The sequence below is a fragment of the Gossypium hirsutum genome, chromosome D07 (genome assembly GCF_007990345.1).
Source record: "Gossypium hirsutum isolate 1008001.06 chromosome D07, Gossypium_hirsutum_v2.1, whole genome shotgun sequence".
NCBI classification, from domain to species: Eukaryota; Viridiplantae; Streptophyta; class Magnoliopsida; order Malvales; family Malvaceae; genus Gossypium; species Gossypium hirsutum.
In genome coordinates, this window is record NC_053443.1 from 57,879,447 (window position 1) to 57,890,294 (window position 10,848).

General features: G+C 32.3%; 1 protein-coding gene across 1 annotated transcript; it reads right to left on the reverse strand.

Annotated features, from left to right (window-relative positions):
- Nucleotides 1-1,615: 1,615 nt before the first annotated feature.
- On the reverse strand, nucleotides 1,616-3,802 carry LOC107926396 (pentatricopeptide repeat-containing protein At2g13600). The gene has a single exon (XM_016857244.2). The coding sequence runs from the start codon at nucleotides 3,800-3,802 to the stop codon at nucleotides 1,616-1,618; it is 2,187 nt and encodes a 728-aa protein (XP_016712733.2).
- Nucleotides 3,803-10,848: the final 7,046 nt, after the last annotated feature.

The following is a 10,848-nucleotide window of genomic DNA, read 5'->3' on the forward strand; positions in this document are numbered from 1 at the left end:
GAATGCAGCAATTTTAATTTTAATTTTCTGTTTACAGCACACAAATTGAATCACATTTACAACAAAAATGTTTCAAACCATAACCTACTTACTAATACTATTAAATTAATTAAAAAATAAAATATTACTTCATAATATTATTTATAAATCTTTATTCTCTATTAAATAAATATTAATTATTTCTTATCAATCATTTTCATAACTAATTTTAAAATATATATAAGAAAGGTTAATATTTAGTACACCGACATTGTACTCTCTTCTTTTCACAAATGTTCTATAGAACACTTGTCAACTCCTAATCCTATTTGTGGATTTTAAAAATTTCACTCCCAAATATTTTCCCATAAAAAAATAAACCAAATATAATTTTTTAAAAAAACTAAAAAAGGAATTATTATTGTTTTTAAAAAGATAGATTTTTATAATTTTTCTAATTTCCATAATTCCATGACTACTTCGTCATCAACCTTCCTGAGCAAAAAGATTTAAGCAAACTCAAGACAAAGCATTAGTCGGAATCATAACATTTTGAATGAAAAACATCTGTTAATACACACATTGACAATCTATATGGAAGTCAAAGAAACAAGTTCACTTTTCTGATTATTGTTTATTTTGTCCGTAAACCGGTGTGGGAATATGACATTACAAAGATCCTTCAAATAAACGTAAAAAGGGACATATATTGTATCCAATACTTATCATGTGTATCTTTCAAATGTAAAACTTAAAAGAATACATAAATAGGTTAAACATCCCAACTGCCTTTCAATACTGTCACAAAATAACTAGCATGCATTATCCAAGCAGATTTCTAGCTAGACTTGCAGGGTACTAGAATTAGAAAAGGAGTATAAAGAGCTCAACATGTAGGCAATGAAAAGCAATTTGATTTATGCATTGCTAATATGTTGGAAAGACTAGAAATTGCAAAATTTCTTTTTCTTTGTTTCAAGTTCAACTTTTGGCACACCCTAGTTTTTAAGTTATATAAATCTATGTGCTGGACGGCCTTATGATTAGGATTCAGATTATTTTTGCCTTTATTGGTTGCAATTGTTGAAGGTGCAGCACCTTCAAAGAGAACTACAAGTTCCCCAGTATGAAGATACAGATGCTATTGCCAGAGTCAGATCACCGGAGTTTTTACAAGAATAATTATCAAAATGGGTAGATTCTCGATTCTAAGAGGGGGAAAATCTCCTCCTGTCAGTGATTACGGTTTTTGTCCACGGTCTTCTTCAACTTGTGCAACCCTCCACCTGCTTACTCAGACCGTTCAACCTTGCTTTCTACAATTGAAACCTGGACTCTATTTCCTTTGTAAACAAAATTCTGATTACTTCGTAGCTGAGATGAGCCTAAACTTCGACAGTTTTGAGTATGAAGGTTTGAGTAGAGAGGCTAGAAACCAAGATATAATGCTCTGATATTGAATCAAGAACTGTCAACCCTTCTTTCTCTCTGATGTTTACGATGCAGTTGCAACCACCATATATTATGCACCCTTATATACTGCCTTTTAACTGCCTGTACAGCATATAATTCCCATGAAATCCCAGATCATTTCCACAAGCAAGAAAGGGTAAGACTGTAAGTTAAAGAAGTTACTTTAAGGAGTCATCATTTCAGATCTCAAGAGCTCCAAGATATCGTAAATCTCAGCTAATTTTGAGTGTGTTCCATCTTCCGAATAAAAAGAATATAGATGGTTTCTCACCTCAACCCAACTGCAGCCGCCACTCTTTTTGAATCCCTTCTCCCTCATTAATTTCCTAACATTTGAAACATCAACCCATCTTCCAGCTGAAGCATATATGTTTGACAACAAGACTAATCCAGCGGAGTTTTTCTCAGCAAATTCACCAAGTTTTCGAGCCGTTCTCACAGCTATCTCCTCATTTTTGTATGTCTTGCAACCACTTAGTAGAGCTGCCAGTGCATTAGCTTCAGGCGGAAATGGCATGGAATTGATCAACTCTTCAGCTTCATGTAAGCGTCCAGATCGAGACAGCATATCTACTACGCACGTGTAATGTCTTTCTTTTGGCTTTAGACCATATACTGACTCCATTGCACCAAAGAACTCAAGTCCTTTATCAACTAACCCGCAATGAGAACACGCAAATAAAACTGATAAAAGCATGAACTCATTAGGAGCAACAGAGGAACTTCTTTTCATTTCTTCAAACAAGAAAAGAGAATCATCTGCAAAACCACTTTCTGCAAGGCCTTGAATCATAACAGTCCATGAAAATTCGTTTCTCTCTGACATTCTATCAAAGACCTGCTTAGAGCTTTCAATATCACCAGATTTTGCATACATATCAGTTAAGGCAGTCCCCAAGTAAACATCATAATGGAACCCTAGTTTTAAGATCTTTCCATGGATATCCTTGCCTTTTTCCAACGAAGCCACACTAGCACAAGTAGAAAGCACACTCGAGAAAGTGAGCTTTGTTGGAGTTTCCCCAGACAAAAGCATTTCATTGAATACTTCAAACACCTTATCAAATTGCTTATTTTCTACATAGCCACCAATTATAATACCCCAAGAGACATTACTTCGAGTAGGCATGTTATCAAAGAAATACTTAGCTTCATCCATTTGTCTATTCATACTATAGCCACCAAGCATAGCATTCCATGAAACCACATTCTTCTTTTTGATGGAATTAAAAATGAATTGCCCATCTTTAGTATCTCCACATTTACAGTACAAGTCAACAAGAGAACTACTGATGAAAACGTCTCCCTCGATCCCAATTTTCTTAACATGAGCATGGATGTTCCTCCCTGCTTGTAAATTCTTAACGTTAGACAATGTACTAAGAATGCAAGAAAAACAAGAGACAGTCGGCCTAAGGCCTTCTTGAACCATTTGTCGAAAGAGTTTCAAGGCCTCTAGATGATCACCACTCTGACTATACCTAGCAATAACTGCACTCCAAGAAACTTCATTTCTTTCTGGCATCTCATCAAAAATCCTCCTTGCCTCTCCCAAGTCCCCCATCTCCACATACATATCCAAAATCGCTGTCCAAGAGATGACATCTCTTGTTTCCATGCGATCAAACACTCTCCTTGCCAAATCAAATTCACGCATCCTTAAACAAAATGTTATCAAAGAGTTACAAACCGAGACATTATCCTCAAACCCCGCTTTCACTATCAGTCCCAAAACACTCATTCCCAACTCAAAGTCCCCAGTTTCTATACACGCGCTAATCACAGAAGTAAAAGTAACTTGATTAGGCTTAACCCCAGATTCAAGCAACCTTAAAAAAAGTTTCAAACCACGAAAACTGAACCCGTTTTTCAAGAACCCACTTATCCCAGCGGTCCAGGAAACCACATTCTTGAATGGGTTCATTTCAAAATACCACATTGATTCTTCCCATCTTCCATATTTCATGAAACCTGAAATCAACATAGTCCACGTAACCTCGTTTCTTTCAGGCATTTCATCGAACAGTTTTCGAGCTTCAACCAAATTTCCCCATTCTGTATTAGCTTTAATCAAACAGTTTTGGACAACTAAATCAAACCTATTAAACTCCTTCACTATCTGATTGGCTTCAGCTAATTTCCTAAAATCAAGGTACATTATTAACATCTTGATAGCTATAAATTTCACAGAAAAAATACCCTTCTTCAGTAAATGGCTATGGAGGACAGTTCCTTCAGTGACCAAGCCTTTTTCTGAGAAATTCTTTAATAAAGAAGCACATTCTTTAATATAAGAGTTGAAGTTTTGGCTTGGGTTTGTTAAGAAAAGGGCTTTCAATGCAGTTTTCATGCTACGAAATTGGAAGGGGAAAGAGATCGGGAAGGAGAAGTATTTGACGAACTATAGGGGATGGAGGCTATAAAATACCTAAAAATTATAGGGGAAGTATTTGATGAATATTATTTAAAAAATTACTGGATTAAACCCCCCCGGGTCTCATTTTTCTCCCTATATAAACCTCTCTCTTTTAAATTTCTCCCCATTCTCTATTTCATTCTCACTCAATTTTTAAGAAAGGTGTCCCTCGGTTCAATGTTGGATGACATATCATTGGTGAGTCGATGCGATTAGTAATTTTGTATTCGGTCCACCGAAAAATAAATTGACATACCAATAAAGTAAGTAATTGGATATATCAAGGGAGTTGACAATCAAGTTTAAACAACCTGCACAATTGAAACTATCAATTTTCGTCGAATTCTTCTAATTTGTAAAGTTGCCAAGGAATTAAATCATGGCTGTTGATTACAAGGTTATTCACTTGATAATGGTTAATTTTCGATTTGTTCTCACAGTTAATTTACAACTATGGAAGGACTGGTGTTTGAGGCTATTCCTCAATCGCTATAATTGATTTATCGATTGGAGGAGAAAATTTATTATCTGGGATCAATTCAAAACCGGAGTCAAAATCATGCCTATTTCTTCAAGTGTAATTTCATTATACTTATTTTTGTTGAGTTTTCATTTTTATTTAATTTTTATTATTTATTTTATATTCATATTTAACCCTCTTTCTTTTATTTCGTGAGTGAATTCGTATAAATCTTGGTAGTATGAAATCATAAAATAGGTCAGTCCAGTCTCTGTAGGATCGATCCTACTTCATATACTGAAAATTTTAAATTCAATTAATTTTAGGCGTAAGATTTTATTTTTGGTGAATTCAACACCCATCAATAAGAGAACAATAATCCCACTGATAAAACTATTGGTAATTACAAAATTTACGAATTAGTAGAATTAAGGAGATCCAATTGGAAAAGAAAACTAGTTATTTTTATAACTTATTGTATACTTAATATTGTCTGATTTTGATTTAGACCTAAAGATTTCATTGTTTTTATAAGCCATAAGGATTGGAATTATGAAGTCCGGCATGATAGAAGAGATGTGTGACGACTCAATTTTTGTCAATGTCGGAAAAATCTATTTTAGGATTCAAACTTATTAAACCAAACCATCCAAAGATTTTTATCGAGCAATTACAAAAGGAGTATAGAGTTAGAAAATTGAAATATGAATAATTAAATTAGAAATAAAATTATTTAAAAATTAATTAAATAGAATTTATTAGTAATTAAATTGATTAAATTATTATAAATGGTACTGGGACTAAATTGCGTAGTAATTAATCAAAGCCCTTGTTAGCAATTAAATCACCACATTATTTAAACTAACGGACATAAGTGGTCTTAGCCATGAAATTCCACTAAGAAAGTTGACATTAGATGAAGATAATTATAAGGATTAATTAAATTAGGAGTCCTTATGTTGTAATTAAGCCAAAGGCCTTAATGAACAATTTTATCAAGTAAAGAATTCGATAGTGGATAGCCTGATATAAATACTCACCATTGATCTTCACTTAAATTACCATTAAAATCATCACCACCATTGGATCCCACGTACAAGAATTTATTAGCTTAATTAGTAAGGGACCGTAGATAAGAAATTGAGAAAAACTCATTGCCACCGTCTATCTAATTCGGTTTTTGCAAGAGAAGAAAAAAAATGAAAATTTCATAGTTTCTCTTCTTCAAGCCGAGGGCTTTGCCATGGAAATTGGTAGAGAATTTTCAAGGAATTGCCAAATTTGTTGGTGGAAATTTAATTTAGAGAAGTAGCCCATTTCATCGATGTCAAAATTGTGAGGAGAATAGCTTAGTTAGCCGTGGGTTCTTGGTAGGAAGCTTGAAGGATAGGCGAATTATTATTGGAAGGTGAGTAAGCTTCCATTCCATATTTAGTTAAATTACTTTAAATGATAGCTAGACATGAACTTTCAATAAAAATGATGAATATTATTAGTTGGAGGTCCGTAAAGTATGTTTACATATATAGGATTGTAAGTTTCCATTTTCATTTTTGGAAACTTACATTCATTTTTAAATGATTACATTTCTTCATTTAGGAGAAACATGTAATCATTCATGAATGTTTTTCATTTCTCTTTTTCTATTCATTCTGTTCATTTTTATTCATTCTGTTCATTTCTATTCAAACACGAAATTCATTTTTGGTTTTAACAAGTTAGCGGGGGGACCGATTGGACATATGTGGTTGAGGCTCAAATGATTTATAATTAAGTTTCAACTTTTCACCTATTAATTATAAACTCATTTAGTCATAAAGTCATTCCATTATAGTATCGTGATTGAGCTCTCCTAAACCCGACATACCATTACGAAAGCAACTACTCAATGCTGATCCAATGACTTTGTCATAAGTTTGTTACCCTCATAAGATATCCTTAATCTCTTTGGGATAATATTAGTTCTCCCAATATGATCTATTTTATCTTATGATAATTATTACATTTTTCTTCATTAAAAGTCAATCACTATTAAATAACGATCAAGTCATCCATCACAAAGACGAACAACCTGTGGCCACATTTACTTTTCATCAACCATGCAATGTCAATAAGAGGATATCATTTACCTATGTTTTGGGTTATGAATTCCACTGTTGTGAATGACGCTACATACTGCAGAAGTCGTACACCCAACGCACCAGCTTTCGATTCCTTATCTATTTGAATTCAGGTTTTTACTTACATCAAAGTGTACGAGTATGCATACATAATTCGCCATCCACTTAGGATTTAGGTATGTCACACTATGAACGTCACAAGTGAATAAATCCATAAACGAATTCAAGATCAATTATGCTTGGGTCCTACCCGATGTATTGTCAGTCCAGTCAGTCACATCTATGTCTCTATCTTGCAAGAGTCATCCGCTCTGATGGCCAAGAGAAAACATCTCCCCAATTGGACTTAATAGACGACATATTAGTCTTTCAATCTATTTGCTCATTTCTGATTAAACTAAAGACATTTTTAGGTTTTTCTACTAATACAAGTTGTCTTATGGTATTACGATTTGGCCACATAATACCGATTAGTATTAGTTAAACATTAGACAACCAATGAACAATATTTATTTCCATTTTGCTTTACATGCAAAAACCATGTGAGGACAATATATAAAGTATTAATAGGAATTCTGATTGGAGATCATACGAGTAAATTTATTAGTGTGCGCACTTAACGCACCGCCCATATTCCATCCACTTACACAACTTAGGTATATGTTGATTTTTGAGCTTTCGCACTAGAAATGGGTTTTCAAAAGATTATATTAGTGGGAGATAGTTTAAGCGTATAAAGTGTTGGAAAATTTTCAATATATATATAGTGTTCCAATATTTGTAAATGAAAAATTATAAATAACCAAAAGTTATGTCACGTGGTTATTGACCAAAAGTTGCCACTATTTATAGTGATGAGTTATATCTCTTAAATTCAATAGTTTTATTGCTTGCTTATTAAAAAATAATCATAATAATTCAAGTAGATATCTATTGAATAATTATGTTTATTGCTAAAGATATGGTTATCCATATAAGTAGTTATGAAGAGACATGAAACCTCCTATAAATAAGAGTGAACTTACATTTGTATGACACACCCAAAAGCATAGAAACAAAGTTTCTTTTTATTCTCTCACCATATTGTATGTTCCTAAATTGTTCTATAAAGAATTATTGCAAACTTTTTTTATAGAAATTGATATCCTTGCTATGCTTCGCTCAATGCTCAGTGGATTGTTTCCGTCAATACAAAATGTAGACAATCATTAGGCTTCATTGTATCCTCGAGGTTCATTTTCCAATAACTCTTTTGCACATCATAATATAGGTAGGGGTAAATAGAACTATAAAGAAAGTGGCATTGATACACACTTTGAAGCTTTCATTAATTTCTTATAAGTTCATTTTTATCCCCACGCACCAACAATTTTAAGGTTCTAAATTAGCAATTTATGATAAATTAAAGAAGGTGTGTTTGTTCATCGTGCATTCACATGCCACTACAAGCATGGAACTATGAGGATGACTATTGACAAATGTGATTGCATTGAGGTCAATGATCTTGTCAAATTTTTATCTAGAAGAAATATTTATCGCGAGAACAGATATGTCAAATTTATTATTTTACTCGTGTTGCATGAATTGGATTTCAAAGGTTGAGTTATATTGAACTTATTATATTATGCCAAAAGTATGGTTGTCTCGTGGATTATTTATTTGATAGAAATCAATTTCTAGTTTATCATTTACATGATATTTTAACAGGCATAATTATTATTGGCATAAAATTATATCATATATATTAAATATCATGTTAGAAAGAAGGAGGATGGATGGAATGAAAATGAACGGTTGGGAAAAGATCTATTAATGGATCAAAACAATACTTTTGTTTTGAATGGTAATGACATTGTTCACATATTAGTTGAACAGTTTTCTATCAAATAGAAGCATTATGACCATTTCGGAGAGCTTTCTCAAATCAAAAAGTTGTGTTATTGAATCCAACAGTTACTTTCAAAAAATTTGGTTGAAATGATTTCTTGAAATAAAAAAGTGCAACTTGAAAAGTGATATCATTTTAAAGAGTCATTTAGGCACCTATTGGTGCATTATAAATGGATAATATATTTGGAGAATTTAAATTTAATTCATTCCATCTAATTTTTGAATGGAACTCTTTGGTACAAAAGTACATTCTTTTTCATGATATATATATTTAACTTGAGATATGAAATTATTTGTTTATTCAAATCATTATATTAGTAACTAGCATTTGGATGATATTGATGAGGCATTATTTTCATTGCTAAAAATGAAAGTTTGTAGATGATCATAACCTTAAGCTAAATGAGTTTTGTATAGTTATAAAGTTTGGACTAGAAGTGGTTTTGACTAGAAATGAAATAAGTCAAGCATATGCATGGTTCATTTTTCTAATCAATGTAGAATAGTGGAAAGCATTAGCCTATATAATAAGATCACTATTCTGGCATGAAATCTTCTAGTGAGAATACATAACGTGATAATCATATATTTGAAATTGAGATCACACTGTGCATATTTACGATGGTGCATGTGGTTTTTTATATATGGCTTGGATATTATCTATAATCTCATGGTTCTATAAAATTTTAAGATGTAGCAAATTTTGAAATTTACTTTGGAAGTCATTAATCAAAGATTTCGTGAGTATGAAAATAGCAATATGAATGTTACTTGACCCATTTAGGTGATGGACATGATTTTGATCATAGTTAGAAAATAATTGATAATGTTCATGGTGAAGGGTGAATAAATGTGTGATTTTATGGTTACTTGGTTGGACAACTAATGATCCTTTAATATGACTATATATGTTTCACCCTTATATGTATATGGTGTGTTAAGAAAAATAATGTTATTTGACTATGAATGCAAAAAAAAAAATTAAAGTCATGTATTGACTTTGAAAAGAAGCTATGACAAATAGCAAATATATTGTCTAGTTTCACCAAGGGATTCGAGGCCTCTTTACAACAACTTACTTGGTGAAAAAAACATGATGTATGGTTTCATATATTTGATGATTGTGAAACTAATTTCTTGGATATCAAGAAATAAATAAAGTAGTCAAATATGAAATTGTCATGATAAAGAAAGATAACGTGATTATTGTTATTTGACAATAGTAGGAAGGATATCATTGATATCATTTTTTTACGAAAGAATGGGTAATTGAACATGGTGGGGATGATGGTCTTGTGAATTTTCAAAACACAAATAAATATAAATTTTCACCATGTGGTAAGATAATTAACATAGCTATGTTGAAAATTTAGAAATTTAGGGATGAGATACGAGCCTCTAACATTTGAGTCACCCATGATAGAAACTCAACTCAACGCTTGGTATAACATCAAGTCTTGAGTTCAATGATACAAAGTACATCATCAGTATGTAACTGCTAGCACTATAAGATAATATATAATATATCATCCCGAGGAAAAAATGCTAGGTACCCGTAATTATAAGGAAAGGATGTTAGTATTATACTTTTAATAGACCCATAACATAAATATGTTAGAGTGTTATAATTATAGAAATAATCTTGATGGGATCTACCTATGTGAGTAGAAGTTATAAATAGTGTTCGAACATTTTCAAAATATATATAGTGTTCCAATAATTTTAAATAAAAAGTTATGTCACTTGATTATTAACAAATAGTGATAATTATTCAAGTAAATATCTATTGAATAATTATATTTATTGCTAAAGGTATGGCTATCCATTTGGGTAGTTATGAAGAGACATGAGGCCTCCTATAAATAGGAGTGAACTTTCATTCGTATGACACACCCAAAATCATAGAAACAAAGTTTCTTTCTATTCTCCCACCATCTTTTATATTCCTAGATTGTTCTATAAAGAATCACTACAGAAATTCTTTATAGAAATTGATATCATTACTATGCTTCGCTCAGTTCTTAGTGCACTATTTCCGTCAGTACAAAATGTAGACAACCATTGGGCATCATTGTATCCTCGAGGTTCATTTGACAATAACTCTTTTGCACACCATAACATAGGTGGGGACGAATAGAACCTTAAAGAAAGTGGCATTGATACATGTCTTAAAGCCTTCGTTAAATTCTTATAAGTTCATTTTTATCCTCACACACCAAAAATGAAGCTCGGGTGCTAGACAATTCACTTATCATCGATGGCAGACGACTCATTTCAAGCTTTAGGTATTATATTCTTTATCATGTCTGCCGTGAAATCAACCAAGAAACTCATCTTCATGCTAACAAGGTTTATCTCTCATAGGTGACTAGGTTTGGATGGAGGATTACTCTAGGAGCATCTCTCAACTGATTGAAAAGGAGAAACAAGATGGGTTTGTAAGGCGGATTTAGATGGACGGTGTGTTTTTTCAATCTTTTTAAGTGGCCGTTACATGAGCTGAAGGGATA